This window comes from Pseudopodoces humilis, chromosome 1, assembly GCF_049639895.1.
Source record: "Pseudopodoces humilis isolate 2021_Gansu_Grassland_sample_001 chromosome 1, ASM4963989v1, whole genome shotgun sequence".
In the NCBI taxonomy this organism is placed as follows: Eukaryota; Metazoa; Chordata; class Aves; order Passeriformes; family Paridae; genus Pseudopodoces; species Pseudopodoces humilis.
In genome coordinates, this window is record NC_142200.1 from 58,601,202 (window position 1) to 58,622,454 (window position 21,253).

General features: G+C 35.4%; 1 protein-coding gene across 4 annotated transcripts in view; it reads left to right on the forward strand.

Annotated features, from left to right (window-relative positions):
• ZNF236 (zinc finger protein 236) overlaps nt 1-21,253 on the forward strand; it is a 76,231-nt gene that overhangs the window by 39,014 nt on the left and 15,964 nt on the right. For 2 of the 4 annotated variants that reach the window (XM_005517311.3, XM_014256840.2), the window contains exons 14-26: nt 2,154-2,414; nt 2,693-2,943; nt 3,568-3,669; nt 8,569-8,720; nt 9,835-9,941; nt 10,033-10,184; nt 10,299-10,511; nt 11,048-11,327; nt 11,766-11,869; nt 15,572-15,937; nt 17,900-18,045; nt 20,080-20,323; nt 21,034-21,213. In XM_005517311.3, the coding sequence (XP_005517368.2) occupies nt 2,154-2,414; nt 2,693-2,943; nt 3,568-3,669; nt 8,569-8,720; nt 9,835-9,941; nt 10,033-10,184; nt 10,299-10,511; nt 11,048-11,327; nt 11,766-11,869; nt 15,572-15,937; nt 17,900-18,045; nt 20,080-20,323; nt 21,034-21,213 (2,558 nt within the window). The remainder of the gene's footprint in view (nt 1-2,153; nt 2,415-2,692; nt 2,944-3,567; nt 3,670-8,568; nt 8,721-9,834; nt 9,942-10,032; nt 10,185-10,298; nt 10,512-11,047; nt 11,328-11,765; nt 11,870-15,571; nt 15,938-17,899; nt 18,046-20,079; nt 20,324-21,033; nt 21,214-21,253) is intronic. The other 2 variants (XM_014256839.2, XM_014256853.2) reach the window with 2 other exon arrangements.

The following is a 21,253-nucleotide window of genomic DNA, read 5'->3' on the forward strand; positions in this document are numbered from 1 at the left end:
ATGTGCAGTTCTAGCAGTATTAAGTGGTTGTGTTCAATGTGCAGTTTAGTTTACTGACAGTTGTATTCTTTTTTCCAAAACTGTATAGAAAATAGCAAGCATTGTTAGTGAATTCTTATGGTAATTTTGTAATTGTGTACTCCAGATTGCCTGCTTTGTATGTATGTAACTCCTATTTTTTGAGAAGGAAATTTGCCTTTTGTTCTGTATAGAAAACCTAAAAGAATTTGAGCATACATTGTAGTCAAGTAAATATTGTTGGGGATCATTTTATTGCTTGAAGCTCAGTTCAAATTCCATGTAGTCAGTGATTGTTAGAACCACAAAGTCATGGAGTCATAGAAAAATTTAGGTTGTAGGAGCACCAGGGTAGGTAACTAATCCAATCTTATTTTTAAAAGAGTAGCTTCAAAGTTAGATCAAGTTGTGGTTTTCTAGGCAATGAGATTTAACATTTAGTTAAGGTATGAAACAGTGCTTTCTGACTTAAACTATAAATAATTAGAAGAAGAAATATGAAAAAACCCCACCAAAGATGATTACAGTAATCTAAGGGAAGAGTCCTTACAAGCAGGTAGCAATCTGCTTTTTTTCTGCAATGTAAGCTTTGTACTGCTTTCTCACTCTCTTTAGCTCAGACCGTGGTGAGTTCCTCACACTCTCTTTACAAATCAAGTTCTGTATTTTTAAGTTCTCAGACTGCCTTGAAATAGCTCTTGGGTTTTATATGCCATTTTAACAGAAGGAAGGGAAGCTTTACAATATCCCATCTTTTCTTTTGTAATATCCTACCTAGGCTTCTCACTGTTGTCTGTAGACACATTCCAGATGAATTGCTTTAAATGAAAATAATTTTGGATTATACCGAAAATTCAAAAATACAGGGTGGGTACCAATCACCTGCTGCTGTGTTTTCTTTGATCTTTCAACAGAGTACTGAGAGAATCATGGCTTTTTTTAAGGTTTTGTGGAGGAATTAGAAACTTTTTTCTTTTTATGTGTTTGCTCTTTGTAAATTGGCATTGCTATCATTAAATTGCTATGCTTGATAATTTTGTGGGCAATGTGTCCTCATGGAGTAGTGCTGATCATTGCTTGCAAAGCTTGTTCCCCTCCTGAAAAAAGAGGTAAATTTGTAGTAGGGGTATTTTCAGTAGAGCAGTGACTGTGAATACTGTGTCAAATAATCCCCCAGGCACAGCAAGGAAGGTCAGGATACCCTACTGCTGGTTTTTATTGTGTGTATTGGTAGGAAAACAGTAATCTTAATATCTGTCATATACTTTGTTATGGCATCTGATGTGGTCGTCATAGACTTCCAAGGTTAATATAATCATAAGCTGTCCATAACTTTTCTTGATTTTATTAAATCTTGCTTCTTTTATCTTCCAATTCATAGCATTCCCATTGCCCTCTTTCTAGCCCTCTCCTGGGATTCTACAGTTGTAACCCTTAAAATTCTTGTTGCATTCCATTTCATTTCCTATGTTTTCCTTCCATCTGTTTTGTATCTCAGTGTAGTCCTAAAGAGAAACTCCTCTAGCACCTCTGGAAGGAAGGATATAGCAAGTGCTATGCATTTTGATAATACAAGTGAGAGGCTTTCCCCTCTTGAATATGTTTTTCACATAGCATTATGAGAAACAGTTTGTGCCTTGTTCAGGTACATCAGAGGTTATTCAGGATGGATACAGTTCTTTTTCCAAGAGTTTTGTTAAGTGTAGTGGTAGTATATATAAGGAGAACCATATCTCTTTCTCCAAACTTTTATGGAGTTTTTTGCCTGAATTGAGGAAAGTACATGTGAGCAATAATATACTAGTCTGAAGAACTACTACACCATCTGGAACAGAAAAATTAAACCCAAATATTGTGATGAAGACAAAGTATAATTAGAAAAGGAGAGTGGACTGTAGAACATAACTAAAACTACCCAGATAGTATTGTTTTTAGCCCAGGATATTATTGTTTTCGCCAGGTTCTTTGTAACTTCATAAAGTTTAATTTCTGGCTTTTCTTAATTGGGGTCTCTTCCATCCATACAGCTGTCCACCTTAGTTTGGTTTATTTTGTTCATTTTAAAATTGAGCCCTTTAATAACTTTGTAAATCAAGCTGTTAAATCTATTTTAACTTCTGCTTTCTCTTAAAAAGGTCACATACTGGTGAAAAGCCATTTAAGTGCTCTCAGTGTGGAAGAGGTTTTGTGTCAGCTGGAGTTCTGAAAGCGCATATTAGAACACACACTGGATTGAAAGCTTTCAAGTGTGTTGTGTGCAACGGGGCCTTCACTACTGGTGGTAGCCTCAGGCGGCACATGGGGATCCATAATGACCTTCGACCATATATGTGTCCCTACTGTCAAAAAACATTCAAAACATCACTCAACTGTAAAAAACACATGAAGACTCATAGGTATGATTGCAGTTTTTGTATTAATCTTTCAATGTAGTTCAGCAGCTTAGTTTACCCTTAAAGATACTTGGAAAGGCAGCTTTGATCTGTAGCAACTGTATATGTTTGAATAAGGATTTTTAATTATGGGTAGTGAACCTTAGGTACCTTTGCTTAGGTACCTTACGATACTTTTAGGTATAGTAAATTGTGGTGTATAGTGAAAATTAAAAATTGTTCATACAAATAGGATATATGTCTAACTGTAACTATAAAGTCTTTCTCACCTTACTTTGTAGATATGAACTTGCACAGCAACTTCAGCAGAATCAGCAGTCTTCTTCAATAGATGATTCTACAGTAGATCAGCAGAGCATTCATGTTTCTACACAAATGCAAGTGGAGATTCAAAGTGATGAGCTACAGCAGTCAGAAACTGTTGCAACGGATCAGCAGGCTATTTTAGAGTTAGACCAGCAGCCAGTAGTAGGCACAGAAGAAACAGCACTAGAACAAGAGTTGGCTGATCAGCCTTTAGAGCAAGATGAGGGTGAGTATTTGAAATATGATAAGGTTTATAATGAGGTAAGTTTACAAGTTCTCAAATAATTGTTTCTTGACAGAAACTAGAAAAATACATGGAGAAAAGGCTACTTACTATATACTTAAAGTATATAGTACAATTTCATTCATTCATTGGTGTTCAGGTTTGCTATTAAAATAGAAAAGTATTAGGATTTTCATCCTTTAGTTATAGCAAGCAAAACTACTAAACAAATATACAGAAAAATAATATGCCCACAAAACCTTACCATGCCAGTTCTGTTATTATTAAGAAGCACTGCTGTATAGTCTACTTAGAAAGTAATACCTGTGTTTTGGGGTGAATGTTCCACATTCTTACTCTGTTTGTAATAGTGGATCAAAGTATTTTGGTTTTGCTTGGTTGCTCTTTTTCATTGTGCAGTGATTTACCAAGTGCAACAGGGGAATATAAATAAAATGTACTATAAAATATTTAAGTTCCTGTTCTGCTAATAATTGTTTAGTGTATTTTTAATGTGAAAATTTAGATGACTGTAAGATATGGGGGTTTTGAAACAACTGAAATATACATTTAATTACATTTTTTTATACTTTCCCTTTTCCCCTGTCCTTCCTTTCCCTATTTCAGATAGATTTGTGACATCTGAGCATACTTTACAGGAAAACATTACTCAGTTTGAACAACAGACTATAACACAGCAACCATTTGATCAACAGAGCTTATCACAAGGTTAGTAGTAAATAAAGGAGGTGAAAAGTAATTTTTATAAATCTGGCTTTACAGCATAGCTATGATAAAACATTTCTAAAGTGGGCATCTGCAGTCATAGTAACTGCAATGCAGAGAACTTGGAAGAAAATTACCATTCTGAAGCTATACTTGGTAGAACATTATGAATACTTAATTTTTTTTTTTTTTCTTTTATGAGCTGATGTCTAGTCATTACAGTAGGGGATTTATAGTCAAGCATTTCATATTCTTTCCTTGATTGTATTTGAAATTGGTGTGTCAGTAGGCAGTTTGCACAAGTTTCCCCCTCAGTATACATGCTTGTAACCTGAGATGATCAGAAACACAATCTTAAGATTTGAGTGAGTAGCTACTGGGATTCATTTTGGAAAAAGACTATGCCTAATATAGTCACATAAAAATCATACTTTCATATATCCAGAGCAGTTTCTTTTTATATTTTATAGAGCAGTGAAACTAGCAAATTAAGAGATTTGTAAGCACTTGGAAACTATTTTTTTCCTATAAAATACAGAGAAATACGCGTAGGTGTGTGTAGCCTGCCAATAGTGAAGAAATGATTGTTTTTCTTTGCTTTTCACAGCTGGATTTCTTGAATTGTTCCATAATATGAAGCTACTAATTTTGTTTTGGGGATTTTTGATGGTTGTTTTGGGTTTTCTGTCAGGGGGGCTGTTGCTGAGAAGGGGAATATTCAATGGCTTTTCATTTGTTTTGGTTTGGAAGCATACATCACTGGCTTATCCCTTCATCTCCTTGCTTCTTACTCTAAGCAATAACTTAATGTAGCTGGTAACCAATAATTGGTATTCTATCTGCACAGACTTCTCTGTTCTTAGTTTCCTTCCCTTTTAATTGTATAGTATCATTTGTAAAAACTTAATTGACTGGTAAGTTGCATCACACTGTGAAGAAATAGTATAATTTTCCAATTTTAATTCTCTAGGTTGTGCTGCTTTGCGTGTAAAGAAAAGAAAATTAAAGTTCCCACCTTTATTAAACAAGACTGATTCAGATCCTCTTAAAATATTATGATTCTTTTCATTGGTTGACTTTTACAGTTTTTCAAATGAATGAGAAGACACTACGGAAAAAAAAGGAACTTTTTGTTTTACATTACAATGAAGAGTGGTGGTGGTTTTTGTTTGGCTTTTTTTTAATGGCTCCTTAGAATTTATAAACCCAATGGGTAACTCCTGTCTTGTTATTTAAACTTCAGTTTCTGTGTATGTATATCTTCTGTATTACATAAATATAGAATGATTTCCTGGGGAGGGTAAAGACTCCTAGAACTCACAAGACAATTCTTTCATCACCAGAAATCTATATTGATCATCAATATATTGTAAAATTGGTTCTCAGAAACAGAACATGTGTGGTGTGGGCATTTTGAAGTCTCATTTGTATAAGATGTCTCCTATTCTACTTGGAATCTCATCCACAGATTCCCAACTCTTTGAAGTTTCCTTGAAGATCCTGGAGCCCTTCAAAATTTTTGAATTTCAGGTAGGTAAGCATTTGCGCGGATGCATGCGTTAAATTGGTCGACCCTCTCCCTATGTCTGCATCTGTGCTTCATGCTCCTAATTTCTTTTTCCTATCAGCTAGGCAAAACATTCAAGCTTAAAACACTGTCTTTTTTATTCTTGATATTTATAGGCTGTATTCTTTTTATAAGATTTTGCTTCAGTGTTTTTTAATTAAATGACATAGGAGTTAAAAAAAAAATCTTTGAAAGGATTTTTGAGTTTTCTTTTTCCTTTTTAAGGGAAAAATCTCCAATTTGCATTTTAGACAGGTGAGGCCAATCTCTAGGTCTGAATAGAACTGGCAGAATTTTGTTTCTTCTTTCAGGTTTGTTTGTAATACTTTGTTGAATTTCTTGTTTGTTCAGATAGATTTTCTTCCTTGTATGTTCAGACTTGTTAAGAAGTGCAGATCCTATGAGGGTGCTACAGTATCATAATCTATGATTCATTTGAGGTAGATTTGAAGGCTGAGGAAAAGGACTTGTATTCTTTGTAGTGTGTTCAGGCATCTTTATTTGAAGACTTCAAAGTGAAGACGTAACAAATTTGTCTTTTATCTGAAATTTTCTTTGGGTTTTTGAGTATCATCTGTCACCAAATGTGTATAAATGATATCACCTTTACTTCTGTTAAAGTGTCCCTGTAAGCATGGTTGAATGATAATTCAAATAGTGGTGATAGGCAAATGATCTTGGAAAACCAGAAGTCCAAATGCTGTTAGTTCTATAGCCTATACAAATACACCCTTGCCACCAGAATGCTATTTGCTTTCCTAAGAAGCTGATCTGCAATCTCAGGACTCAGAATTCTGATCTGTCAGTAACTGTTTACACGTGTTTGCAGTCAGTACTGTTCAGCTGGTTGCCTTTGCATAAGAAGCAAACCTGCAGAACATGTAATTGATAGTCACTGATCCCTGCTGAGATGCACATGTTCATGTGGGTGTTTATAACGTTAGAATTTAAAAGATCTGTCAGTAAAGAGGTGATTTTTTTTCTAAATTAAATACTGTATTTACTACAAACTATCATAGGGTTGTTTTCTCATTCTCACATGCAAGACACATTTTTTTACGAGTAAAATGATTTCCAGAGTATTCTGTTTTCGCTATGTTTTGTTAATATAGAAGATGATAGGTTGGATGATGTCCTAAATCCAAAAAAACCCCAAGCAACACAAATGATTGCTTGTACTGAAAAACATGAAATCCAATTCCAAGTTTAGAGGACTTGTACTAAGAGGCTTCCCTTATTATACAGAGCTTAAGATATTTTCTGTTATTTTAAGATTGATCAAAAGCTTCTGAGAAGCAACATACAGTGATGAAAGCAAGAGCAGGAAATAAAGGTTGTGAAATTCTCTCTGACTGAATGTCTGGGTTCTGGTGTTTGGTGCTATGGGGGTTTTTTTTAGTGTAGTTCTGTATAAATAGGATGGTGGTAGCAAATGCCTTCAGAATGCTCAAAACTGTCATATCTTTTTTAAATTTTGAGGGGAAATGGACCCTTGTGCTAGGAATTGAGCAAAATGGGGATTCATCATGTATATTCTTGTTACAGTTTTGGTTTGTATTTATTCCAAAACTACTTTCAGAAGTAGCATTTCTTTCTTCATTTTGTCCTTAAATACCTCTAAATGCTTTTCTCTTCCCGAGCATTTTGTTGCACGATCCTGGGAAATTTTTCAGGATATCAATAATTTATTCAAACATTGTGAAATAAAATAGGTCATAGTACAGTAACTTCTTTTTTCCTTCTTAGACAGTAAAATTTAGCTACTGATTAAAAAAGAAGTTTCAGGTTTTTATGTAGTATATTTAGTAGTTGTTTTGTTTGTTTGTTTGTTTTTAATGTAGGGCATGTAAGTAACATCATTTTGCTTCAGTTTCTTGAGTCTTTTTTTGTATTCTCATCCCAAGTAGTGTGAATGTCATTTTTCTATAAAAATACTTATAAAATTTATTTGAGAAGTAGAAATTAGCAACCTTCTTATCTCTGCAGAACTTTTCATTTCATTTGCTCCAGGCTACTTTTTTGTCATTTCACAAAGGGTAATTGAGGTGCAAGATCCAGCTTTTAGGATCTTTTTTTTCTTGTAGTCTTGTTGTACTTCTAGGAGAGAGAATAATATATGCGTTTCAACATTGGGTTTGGTGATTAGTTATGACCTGATTAATAATGCTTTGAAGATTTATTTAGATTTGTGAGTTTTCATTCTCTGGTGGAAGCAGTAGCATACAGAGGGATTTTTTTCTCTACTGATTACAATATTCTTCTGCTGTGGAAAGTGTCTTTTGGGAAAATTTCTGCTTAAACTCAATACATCCAGGTTTTTGTCTTACTGTTGCTCAAAAATATTCTTTAAGCATTGCTTTTTGGCCTTTGATGCTGTGATCATCTGATGTGGGTTTGTTTCTACCCTGTTTTCATAATCTTCACCCTTTTTGTCCACTAAAGGCAAACTGCACAGAAGTACTGAAATTGTTGCCTATACATTAATTACTGGTACTGTGGTTTAATTTTTTTCCACATGACATTATGGGTTATTTTTTAATAATGGAACTATTAAGACTTAAAAGGGTTGATAGAAAGACATCTCTAATAGCATTAAAAACCTCTGCAATCTGAGCTGTATTTCCCTGGCTCTCAATCATTGGTGCTATCATTTAATTAATTCATTTACAAAAGGAGATGAATAAGATCTGCTATTTCAGGAGAACAAAACCAAGTAAAACTTTCAGAGTTTTATACCAGAAATATGAATAAAAATATTATTATTTTTTACTTTGCAGTTTGCCTTTGAGAGGCTCTACTTTACTATTATCTAAAGAGTGGGAGTATGTGGAGGAGATCCAAAGTAGGAGAAAATGGGGTTACTTTATCAGAAACTGGAGTTCTCCTATTGGGTCATCTCCTCCACTCACCCGCCATCCTCCCCACTGAGCTTTGCATCCTTGTGATCGGCTTCCAGTGTAGTTAAGGGAGCGTGGTACCAACGTGGATAAAGGGAGATGGGTCAACCTGTTTGACACATGCATGCTTACATACAAGAAATTCAAAATTTCAATGGCTCTAAGGTAATTGTGGCACCTTGAAGAAACTTCAAACAGTGTTTTTCTGTGGAGGAGATTTTCCAATAGAATTCCAGCTAACGGTAAGTAACCCTGCTATGCATATGATGTAGATGCCAGAAACGTGTGTGTTTTGATGCTCAACAGTGAAGAGTACAACTATTACTATATGGTAATACTACTTACTCTCTTTTGAAGGTAGTCTTCAGAAAAGTGTGGTGCTATTCAAAGTCCAGATCAGTGTGTTTTACAGGTTTATGACTGTTTAATTTCTGGCAGGTTTTACTGTGAATGACAGCTACAATCAACAGACTCAATTTCCAGCTGTACAACAGCTGCAGGATTCAAGCACTCTTGAATCTCAGGCTCTTTCAACGAGTTATCATCCACCAGCCCTTCTTCAGGTTGCAAATACAGACACAATCAACGTAGTAAGTACTACTTGAAGGCAGGATTAATTGTTCTGTGTTCAGTCGTGGCTTTATTGCACCATTTCATTAGTGATTAGGTAAGACGAGAAGTCAGAAAAGTTTCAGGGTTCCTTCTCTAGATTGCTTATGTTTAACAACTGGAAAATAGGTGAGGTGAGGATAAGGGACTTGACCTTCCTGAGAAGGAAGTGTATGTTTTGATGTTCTGGACTTAAAAAATACTATAACTGGGTTTGTGAGTTTAAAACTAAGGAGAGGATGCAATGTTATGAAATAATTTTATATTATTGCATTATATTATTTCCTAATTAGTAAATTTCTATATACATATATGATCAAGAAATAAAAAAAGCTTTACAAATCTTCAGTGATCATTCATGGAGCTTGCATATTGCGGTGTATGATGCTTTTGCATGGTTCTCATTTAGATAAATTTGTAAAAGGGCTGAATTGCTAAAAATACAGTTTAAATGTAACTTTTTATGACAGTAGAAGTACCTGGCAGGAAGACTACCTGTTGTAATGTATTTACCATGAAGACCTCTCCGAGTTACAGTCCCTTCAAGCTTGTTTGCAAAGTGCAGATGTTGTCAGAGAACTCATGTGGGTTTTAGGATCTGGAAGAGTTTGAATCATTTCAATTTACAGGCTTCGGAATTTCCTTGGCTTCAAATTTTGAAACATACTCTTGTTCTTAAGGATTATTCTGTTGTGGCTTTTACGTACAGGAATATTCAGAGAGTAGTTAAGTCTGTCAGCAACACTGTTTGGCTGCTTACTCAGTGTTTAAATTGGCTGCTCTAGTTTTAAATTTAAGTCCTCAAACACTAGAATAGTCTAGACAATTTAGATAAATGTTTGTGGAGATTCAGAGAAGTGTAAGTGTGCTATGTTGTCTGTGTATTCCAGTTCAGTAGCTGAACATTTTGATGCTTTCCTTCTCACTATGGAAGAGTGAGGTATTATATTGCACTCAATTTCCTGTCAAAATGTATGAAAGCATAAATTGAATTCCTTGTGTTGACTGTAAATGCTGTAATTTTCTTCTTGCCTGTTTGGGAGACTATATTTTAATATTGTGTTACTGAAATTCACTTGAGGCTTTGATTTTTAGACCACTCGCTTGATACAAGATCAGTCACCACAGGAAGAACTTGAGTTACACACCCAACGACCTCATTTTCTTGAGGATAATGAAGATCAAAGTAGGCGTTCATATAGGTATGTTACACTTTTAGCTTTTGTAACAGAATTTCCTGAATCTTTTATGGATAATTACATGAAACTAATGAAAACTATTTTTTTCTAATAGATGTGAATATTGCAACAAGGGGTTTAAGAAATCCAGCCATTTGAAACAGCATGTACGATCACATACTGGTGAGAAACCTTATAAATGCCAACTCTGTGGCCGTGGTTTTGTTTCCTCGGGAGTTCTTAAGTCACATGAGAAGACTCATACAGGTAAACAGTATACCAGCTCTATATTAGCTTAACCCATGTTTGGGTTTTGTAAATGTCCTATGTGAGTAAAATTAAACAAATAGCATGCTACTTATTTGTTTCTGTTACTTTAAGGAGTTAAAGCATTCAGCTGTAGCATTTGCAATACTTCCTTCACAACTAATGGCAGCCTTACCAGGCACATGGCAACTCACATGAGCATGAAGCCTTACAAGTGCCCATTCTGTGATGAAAGCTTTCGAACAACTGTTCACTGCAAAAAACATATGAAAAAACATCAGGCAGTCTCCTCAGCTGTAGCAGCAGCTACAGATACAGGAGGGGGAGGTAAATGATTTCATTTTTACTTTTACAGTCCTTACTACATAAGAAATACAGATGTTTTGGTGGATTACATGAGTGCTATAACAGTAATGGTACAAAATAGCCTTCCAGCATTGATAATGTCTGCTGTTCTGAGATGCTGAAATCATTCTGTTATCTGAATTGTTTAAAGAAATTAGATTTCCAGGATCTGTCCAGCGCATTAAAGGTATTGTATGTGACATAGCTACTAAAGTATTTCACTAAAGTAGAAGATTTTTTTGTCTGGTATTACTTAACCTGTGTTAGTTATTATAAAAATAAGAATCATAAATCCAGCTTTTTTTTAAAATGAAGTACAGATATGAGTAGTTAGACCTCTAAAAGAGATTGAAGTCCATAATAGTGCAAGTCCAAGCACAAAATGTACTGGCTGTGTGTTTAATTATAAACCCTTCTATTTTTGTCATTTCAGCTGACAGATTAAACTAACAGAAATGTGGTTTTTGTTTGGGTTTGATTTTTTGTTGTTGTTTTTTTTGTTTTTTTTTACTTAATAGTTGGATGTGTTGAAGATGATGATGAAAGCTCTGAAAGAACTTCCAGAAAATCTCGTCCAGGTGTCATAACTTTTACAGAAGAAGAGACAGCAGAACTGGCAAAGATCAGGCCTCAAGAAAGTGCCACTGTTTCAGAAAAAGTTCTTGTCCAGTCGGCTGCAGAGAAAGACAGAATTAGTGAGATCAAAGATAAGCAAGCAGAACTGGAAGCAGAGCCCAAATATGCCAACTGTTGCAGTTATTGTCCCAAAAGCTTTAAAAAACCAAGTGATTTAGTCAGGTGAGGAATGGAAAATTTTCATATGTTTTTAATTTGCTGAATAGTTCACCAGAAACTTCAGCAATAGCAGTTTCTTATAACTCTTATGCCCAAGTTGAAGTTTAACTAATATTTAAATAAATTTTTCTTTTTCACAGTGTTTTAAAAATGTCTAAATGTTACATATTCTGAATATGACTAGTCCAACCTTTTCATATTTATTTTCCTGCTGTATTAAAATTATTTTGAAGTTTTAGAATAAATTGTTTTTTCTTGTGTTAATACCTGCATAAAAAAGTAAAAATCTGTTGAAAACATGCAAATACATAAATCTTCTTGATCTGCATAGTGTAGTGCTAGTATAAGTATTTCATTAATTCTAAAATTAATAAGATAGAAAGTAAATATTTGAAAAACTGTCATAAAAGTAGAAATTAACTTATATCCTGGAATTATTAGGCATGTTCGTATCCATACTGGAGAGAAGCCGTATAAGTGCGATGAATGTGGAAAGAGTTTCACTGTAAAATCCACTCTGGATTGTCATGTTAAAACACACACAGGTCAGTGAAGTTTTACATGTCTTTGTTTAGAATCTGTTTGCTTTCTTGACCAGCTCTTTACAGATTTTGCAAGGAATGTTATGTTTCACTGTGATCTAGTATTTGGAACTGTGGATGGCAGTGCTAGGGGAAATTTGGTACTTGTGACACTATCAAATGAATCGCATCAGAACATTCTGAATAATCTATGCTATTACAGCCTTCTATATTAGTAGGCTTCTAAAGCATGGTCTTAGCTCTTGCAAAAACTCTGTAGGTAAGTATCCTGAATATGTTCATGTCCGATCTTCTGTAGCATTTCAATGATAAATGATTTTCCTGAGTAAGAAGGTGGAGGTGAGGGAATCTTGTAAAATTAAGTTAGAGAGAAAAAAAACAAACTATAAACATTAATGTTTGTGCTGCTATATAAACTGGAAAATAAGAGTACAAAAAATTGTACAAAAATTTTGAGCATTCAGCTTTTTGAATCTTGCAAGGTGAATGTAAACCTAGTATCTGTAATATTTAGATTTTTAGAGAAGGTTTTCCTAAGTATTCCTAAGTTTAATAGTAGTATTTTTCAACTGTGATTTTGCCCTAATTAAAAAAAACCCAAACTTTCTAACTCTTGTTTTCTTCTTACCATTGAACTTCTGTAATAAACCCAGTCCTGAACTAACTAATTTCTAAAACTGTCTACAGTTTCATTAAGTTTCATTATTTTCTCTTGTCAAAAACAAGATAGAAAGCTTTTAATGCTGTAATGCATAATTATTTTCTTCATGGAAGATTCTTCTTCATTTTTTACTGTATTTGTACTTTCTACTGTTGTTTTGTAAGAAACAGTACTCATGTTACATGAAATAGTGTAGATCAGGACAGACAGTAGCAGATAGTAAGGATAATGAAAGGAACAAAGCAAGGATTGTGTCACGTACCTCCAAGTTCAAGCAGTTTACAAACTGTGGAGCTCTGAATAAGAGATTGCATCTCTTTGCTCAATAGTTTCAATGGAAACATTAAATACATTAATTTTATCCACTTGTTTTCTGATCACAGACAAACAGGGTACAAAGAAATGGCTTTCAATACAGTCTGTAGTAGTAAGGTCCTGGATTCAAGTTTGATTTTCAGTTTGCCATCTTGGTAATTTTGTTCCTAAGCCTGCTAGTTTTTTGTTTGAGAAATAAAGAGAAATTGTTTCCCCTTCTTAATTTTTAAGCTCTTTTTGGTTGTGCAAACTTTCTGATAATATATAATGGAGCTTTGTAAATTATTATTTTAACATCCTTAAACAGATCTTCCACCCTGCTATTCATTCTCTCTTTCACATTACATATAGTACAGTTCTGACGGTTTGAGTCCTTGCTCGGGTGTTTAAGAACTCTTCTGCTGACTTCCAGCCTTGTGAAAATTGTCCATATAAACCATCTGTGTTCTGTCTTAGAACTGTTTTTCTTTAGTTCATGAAAAGACTGTCCTTTCATTCTATGATAGCATTTTTATTAAGATCTTTACATATAAAACCAGTGTAAAATTCCAGAAATCCAGATACAATGGAAATCTGATCTTCTTCAAAGAGTGCTCACAGTTTTGTGAGGTGTAATTTTCACTACAAAAGTCACATCACCTTTTCCCTATTATAACTCATTTTATCTTATGGAAGTTTTTTTCCATGTTCTTTTATACTTGAGTCAGTTTGTGCTGGATAAAGTTTAGCTAATGTGCAGTTTTCTGCATTTGAGACTGGATTGCTTTCTGGAATGCTCTCTTAATCTGTGGGCAATACCTACACCTAATAGTTCATTGCTTTTATATTGAGATATACATAATTTAAGTTAACAATAAAAAAAAATTACAGTATTAATGTCTGTAACTCACCTAAAAATAGTTCAGTTTGAAAAGCTACTCTGTTCCTCATCTGTAAATGAATGTTGCCTGGGTAGGAACCTACCTGATACCGTCTGTAGTCAGCATTGATCCAGAGAATTAGTTTGGGGCTTTACTGGAAGACTGGAAGTTTCTCAGTGAGGTATATGGTTCTTTGTCTGAACACTTAGCTCCTACATCCTGGTGTAGCATAAAGTGGGATAACTGAAGTCATGCAGTATTGCATTTCTGTCTTCATTGCTTTTCCAGTTTCCTGATTACAGAACAGTTCTTGTTAACATGTTAGTTGTGTAGCCAGTAGTGTGGCATGTCAGTGGCATAAAACACATTTAATTTTTCTACATTTGGAAGCAGTGCCAGTTTAGTGTTCATTCCTTAATTACTTTTCATCCAAATTTATGATCATCTTCTCTCCAAGTTTCCCTTATGGACACTACCTTGAAACTACTGAATACTGAAAACATACTTCAACCATCTTTATTTTTTTTTTTTTTCTTTTCAGATTCCTAATATTTACACAAAAGGCCCAAGGGTCAGGTCATAATCTCATGGCATATTTAAATATCAGGACTTCAGACATTCTGTCTGTTTCTTCCTGCTTATTTTTTGTTGATTTTCTTCTCTCTCTCTTATTTTTCCACCCCCCTTTCTCCCAAAGTGTGAGGATTTTTTGTTTAGTGGGAAAGACTGCTGGATGGCTTCCTTTGTGGTATTGTGAATGTGGTAGATGACTTCGCTGCAGCCCAGATTCCCATTGTTTTACTGGTTCATGTTATTGAGCTCTTTCTTCTCCATTTTCTGAAACAGAACATTGTCAGAGGTTTACTTAGTTTTGTTGAAAATGAAGTGACAAGAGTGTGCCAGGAGTTTGTAATTTGAAGTAGGTTGAATTGAAATTCAGGAAATTGATGAAAGATTGTTCTGTGTAAATGGAAACAAGAACTCAATAGCAGGAATCATAGGCACATATCGGTTTCTTGTGATTTCTTTACCAAATGCATTGGTTTCTTTCCCTTGTTCAGCTAGGAAGCAATATTGTGCTGGAAAGCCTGGGAATTTCAGGAGTCACAGTGGGCTTTCAGCTGCAGTGTCATGTTTTCTGCCAGATAGTTATATGTTATGCTTTTTGTGAATTGTACAGCTGTGCATATGATTAAAGGTATAAACTCTGTAGTTTGCTCTTACTTATACTACATTAAAAATTCCATATGAGACCAAGGATATTTTTCAGCTATTGGGCACTCTGAAAGGAGAGACAGAGAGGTCTGTGTACGTATAAACTAGATTTCTTTACTTCTGGATTACTTTGTGGGGTTAATATTTTATTTTAGAATGTTATCTCACTTAATTTTAATAATTTCCTACTTGTAATCCATTAATACTGGTTAGTTTAGGCAGCATTGAAACTGAAGAATAAAGCTGCTGGAATTAAAAAGGAAATTAGTGGCTAAGTAAGTAGGAGCCAAATGTTGAAGAGGTCAAGATGAAACTTTTAATTCTCCAGTTTATGAGCTGTGTAGTTGAATAAACTGGATTAGTCAGGAAGATGTGATGAGGAGGATAACAGAGGCATGAAGGTGACCAAATAAGATTCTGCCTGAAAGCTTTAAAAGCATATGGAGTTTTAGTAAAAGGAAAAAGTTAATATTCCCTTCATTGAGAACCTTAACTCATTTGAAAAGCAGCCAAGTGATAAAGTTTGATTACTTCAAATTTACTCTGTTCAAATTAGTTTAGAATCTGTTCTGGGGTTTGTTAAATAGATTATTTAGTCCTGTCAATCTTTTTAGAGGTTTAATCACTTGTCTTTCTGGTTTGAAACTTTCCTAGGCCAGAAGCTCTTCTGTTGTCACGTGTGCAGTAATTCTTTTTCTACAAAAGGCAGTCTGAAAGTACACATGCGCCTGCATACAGGAGCAAAGCCCTTCAAATGCCCACACTGTGATTTGCGGTTTCGTACTTCAGGGCGCAGAAAAACGCACATACAGTGTCATTATAAACCGGATACAAAGAAAGTTAGGAAGCCTGTTGCTCGGACTTCAACAGAGGGACTACAACCAGTCAGTCTTCTTAATTCATCCTCAACAGACCCTAATGTTTTCATCATGAATAACTCTGTTTTGACGAGTCAGTTTGATCAAAATTTACTTCAGCAAGGACTTGTGGGCCAGGCTATCCTGCCTGCTTCAGTGTCAGGTAAAATGGATGGTGTGGTAGTGGTGGTGGTGGTGTGGAGATCAGTTTGTGAAATTTGCTTTCTATTAGAGTTTGGAAAGTTTTGCCAAACGCTGCTTTCCAAACAGGTAAGAGTTGTACTGAATTCATGGTTTGATGCACAGTGGTGACATCAATAGAAATTTATTCATTTAAGAATGAAAGAAAATTATACACAGTTCACCTAAAAGTCTCTTCACTTCTGCTGTAGTATTGCATTGCAGAGAAGAAGAAAATGCAGATAACAAATAGCTGGAGTACTTCTATTCTTTGTGGTAATACTTTGTTTGCTTTATTTAAAAAGAAAAGCAGAACAGCTGCTCTGTCTATACTGGTTATTTATTTGAATAATGAAAAGTGTCTTTTAAGTTCATATCCTCTGTTGTACATGTGTAGTTATTTCTCCAAAATAAAATGAAAAAAACACCAAAAAACAAAGCACACACACCAAAAGAAAACCAACCAAAAGACCCCCAGCCTCAAAACAAAGCAAGAAAACTCTTTAGCAATACCAAAAACTAGTAGGTGTGTATGCTAGATAATTAAGTGCCTAGGATATGAAGTGTCACCAATTGGCAGTGACTACAGCTGCATTAGCACATTAAATGTGCCACAGGCCATTCTTTGAGGCCAGCTGGCACAGAATACCCAACATGCTTCATGTTGCAAGAAATTGGCCTTTTGAGAATGATCCTTGCTAATTTCTAATTTATTTCAGGTATTTTTTGTGTCAGTGCTCACTGACCCAATGTCTGTGTTAGTGCTCAGGTAAACAAGACAGGGACGATTTTAAGAGCAAAATAGTATTAAGGTGTTTGGAAATGTGCCTTGGTACTCTTAAATGTACTACTTAAATTATGGGTCTTGGATTGTCTGTCATTTCTGAAAGTGAGACTTTGGTTTTATGTACTTTGTTTTTTTTTTTTCAGTACATGTCCTATGATTTTGCAGGTATGCTCACAAATTCAGAGTATTATATCAATCTCTTATTTAACTGTAGTCATTGCAGCTTATCTGATTTGATCTAAACTGTTGTCCAAAACGAACAAATTGTTGGTGTTCAGAAGATCCTGATATTTGACAGGCACTGTTAGTGGCGATGAAAAATTGATTGATGTTTGTTTGGATTTTTGCACATAGTAAAGAGGAGTTTTTAGCTTGTTCAGATGTCCTAGAAAGAGGCCTTCTTAAATTGAGACTAGCAATATGGGTTTTGGCCAGGTATTTTTTGGGTGCATTGTAAACCAGGTTTACTGTACTAAGGAATTCTGAAGAGGGAAGGGCAGGTGTTTTTGAAGCGTCAACCAAAGGAAACTGGTTGATCACACTCGAGGTGTTTGAAGAACATACCTCCAAAACAAGATGACTTTTTCCATATATTCTCTCAAGACCTTTTGTAGAGATGGTCTGTTCAACTTTTGAAATTAGAACCTTTTCAAGTTCTAAAGACTTTTGAATTTCAGTGGCTAATGCACCTTTATTTTCATCCATGTAAGTATGGAGGATGAACTTTGACAGTTTGATACTGAACTGTGTCTGTGTTGTGCAAAATGTGGCAGTAACTTTCATATGTATGTTCAGGGTCAGAATGTAAATATCCTGTGTGTGTGCTGCTTTGTTTAGGTGCAGCACACACACTCTCCAAGGAAATCTAAACCAAATTTCTCCAGATTTCTAATGCTGCTCTGGAGGGATTCTTGTTTTCTAAGCCACTAGCTAGCGCATAAATAGCAATCCTTAAATCACATGGAATTTATGAAGCTTTAAAACAGGCAATCAAATTACTTTATAATAAAATTATACATTCCAAATTTTCTTTGTTGTCATAAATTCGTGTGTGTATGTAGCTCTTATATTGATTTAATTTATAAAAATAAGCACACTGAAAGAGGTAGCCAGTAATGGTAAATAAAAACATTACAATATAACTGTTTTCTTTGGTAGCTGGAGGTGACTTAACTGTGTCCTTGACAGATGGTAGCTTGGCCACTCTTGAAGGAATACAGTTACAACTTGCTGCTAATCTGGTTGGACAAAATGTTCAGATTTCTGGAATAGATGCTACTGGTATTAACAATATAACATTACAGGTAAGTTGCTCCCTGTTCCTTGCTTTTAATTCTGTAGAGTCACTTTGAAGGCTGAAGAAAGTTTAAGGAGCCTACATAATTCTGGAAGCATTCCCTTGAGCTGAGTGAGCTAGTAACATACTCTATCACTTGTACAGTGTTAGAAGACTTAAAAAATAGCTGCACAGTGGGATATTTTTCTGGTTTGGTTTCTTTAATTTTCATTTTTTCCAGGTTTTTTTACCTTTCAGGGAGTTTGACAGACTGCTTGAAAATATGTATTTTTTTTCTTTTAATTGCATTTTGTCTTTGCACTTCAAAAGTACTTCAGGTTCCCACCCAAGCCCCAGAAGGCACCCACGGGGAGACGCTTTCTGGGGACGGTCTGAGACACGGCAAAGACCTCTATAATCGAGTTAGGTGTTAGAAGTTTATTTCAGGGCGTGGGATAAAGAGAGAGAGAGAGAGAGCCTGCTATGAGCCAGCAGATAGAGCTCAAAGCGGGCTTAGAGGGAACAATACAAAAGGGGATAAAATATGAATAAATGAGCTCAAGACTTCAGATTGCTAAGAAAGAGAGTAACAGAACAGAAGTGAGAGAGCCGGGGAGAAAGAGTAGCAAGAGAGTCAAGAGTGCAGAAAGCGTGAGGCAAGAGGGCTAAGAGAGACTGAGAGACCAAGAGAAATAAGAGAGACAAAGAGAGCTAAGAGAAACAAGAGAGCATAGTAAGAGAGACCAAGAAGGCTAAAAGAGCGTAGTAAGAGAGACCAAGAAGGCTAAAAGAGCATAGTAAGAGAGCAGCAAGAGCTAAGAGAGACAAAGAAAGCCAAGAGAGAGAATTCTCTTTTACAATTACTTATATAGCCTATACATTTGAATATTCTATTCCTTTACTAACCAATCTTTCTAAGTATACTAATACAGTAACATTTGTGTGCAACCTATAGAAATCACTGTTTTTGCATAGTTTTAGTTATCTCAGGGTCTTTCAGAGCTTTCCTTATAAGGCTGGGAAGAGGGGTCTCAGCTTGGTTTTATTGCAGGAAAGAATGTGTTCTGGCGTACCAGACCGGTTTCTTTGAATTATTCAAACCGTGCTATCATTTGTATTTCTTCCTTAGCCTTTCTGGCTAAAGAGTCATATTTATAATTTCTTTCTAATTCTACCTTCCCAACACCCACCCACCCCCCAAAACAAACTCAAATTATTGCACAGAGTGTTCTTTTCTAAACATAAAGCACTGTGTTACTTTGCAAGCTTTTAATAGTTGAATTCATAATTTAAATTCCCATTGAGCTTATGAAAGGACTGACAGAAAGAGGTGAGATGATTGCATTTAAAAGTTCTTGAAATGTGTGAAAGTGATTTTCTAGAATTTGGTTGTGTTTGATCAGTTGCACAGAATTATTGGTGTTGGAGGAGCGCTCTGGAGGTCACCAGATACAACCCCAAGGTCAGGGAAGGGACATCTGCAGAGTTGCATTGAGTTGCTCATAGTCCCTCTGCTCAAGGAATTTTTAGCATAAAATGAAGACATTTTCATTTTGTTTTTCATAACTGCTGAATGTCCCTGAAGAGGAAAGTGTCTTATCTTTAAGTAGAGAGAACAGCTGTTGGCTTGTGAAATGAGACCTTAATGACCCTAGGAATTGAAAAATTAAATAATTTCTTGTATCAGTCTTCTCTCTGCTCCATGCCTTTTCCTTTTCAAAGGCTTGGAGACAGTGATAAGCATTACATGCACTAACAGGACAGTACAGAATACCAAGTGTGTTTACCTGGGACCAGGCATGCTGATATGTAACTGATCATGATTTCCCAAAAAATTTTGCTGAAGGAAGGGAGGGAAAGTGAATCTGAATAGACTGGTTACATAGTCACTTTAGAGACTGGCTATATACAGACACTTAAAAACTAAATTTAATTTTTAAATAGTTCATTTTAAATTTTCAGTATATACTCTCTATGCTGTAAATATATATTCTGGACCTAAGAATATTCATTTAACCCAGTTAGTTAACTTCAGATTGATTGCTGAAAACTTGTTTTCCAGATCGATCCAAGTATCCTACAGCAGACATTACAGCAGAGTAATTTACTTACTCAGCAGCTGACTGGAGATCCCACCATGGCTCCACAGAATCCCTCCCTCCAGGCAACAGAAAATGCAGTGCCAGCTAATGTGGTTATTCAGCCCATATCAGGCTTGTCTTTACAGCCCACAGTAACATCGTCTGCTAACATGACAATAGGGTCCCTGTCTGAGCAGGAGTCTGTGCTGACAACCAGCGCTAATGGTAAGCACTGTCAGTAGTTTTATTGTGTATTCAATTTCTTAATTTTACTCAGGGTATTACTGGCAGTGAGAAAATGTCACCCCCTACCTCCCCCCACTCCCACCAAACACCTCATTTTAATAAAAAAAGCTTGCAGTTCTTTCTTGAGCATCTTCAGCAGATTTTACAGCTTTCCCTTAAGTGTCACCCTTTCTCAATACAATTTTTTTCAGAAGGTGGATTAGAGAGTAGGTTTAGATTAGATATGAAGAAGTTCTTTTCTGTGAAGGTGGTAAGGCACTGGAACAGGTTGCCCATAGAAGCTGTGGATGCCCCGTCCCTGGAAGTGTTCAAGGCCAGGTTGAATGAGGTTTTGAGCAGCTTGGTGTAGTGGAAGTTGATGCCCCTGACATGGGGGACTTGGGACCATGTGATCTTTAGGGTGCCTTCCAACCCAGGCCATTCTGTGATTCTGTATAATGAAAATACTTAAGAACTTCCATAGTTTTGAGAATAATACAAAATCTCTGTTCTGAAAATCTTAACTGCAGAGGAATAAATTGGATGTGAAAAAATTTTATACTTTATGCTACAAGTTCTAGCATCTCCCCTTGGCTACATCAATTATAGTGGCTCAGAAAATATGGTATAAATTACTTTAAAAAGTTATGTCAGAAATTCCACCCAAGGATATTAATGGAATTTTTTTTTGCTCTACTACTTCCATTTAGGTGCACAAGACATTACTCAAGTCATGACTTCACAGGGTATGGTGTCATCTACAAATGGGCAACATGAGATAATGTTGACCATAAATAATTCCAGTTTGAGTCAAGTTCTAGCTCATGCTTCGGGTTCTACAACTGCGACCTCATCAGGAAGTCCCCAAGAAATCACTCTTACAATATCTGGTTTGTGTTTTTAAAAATATTTAATACCAGATCTCCATTT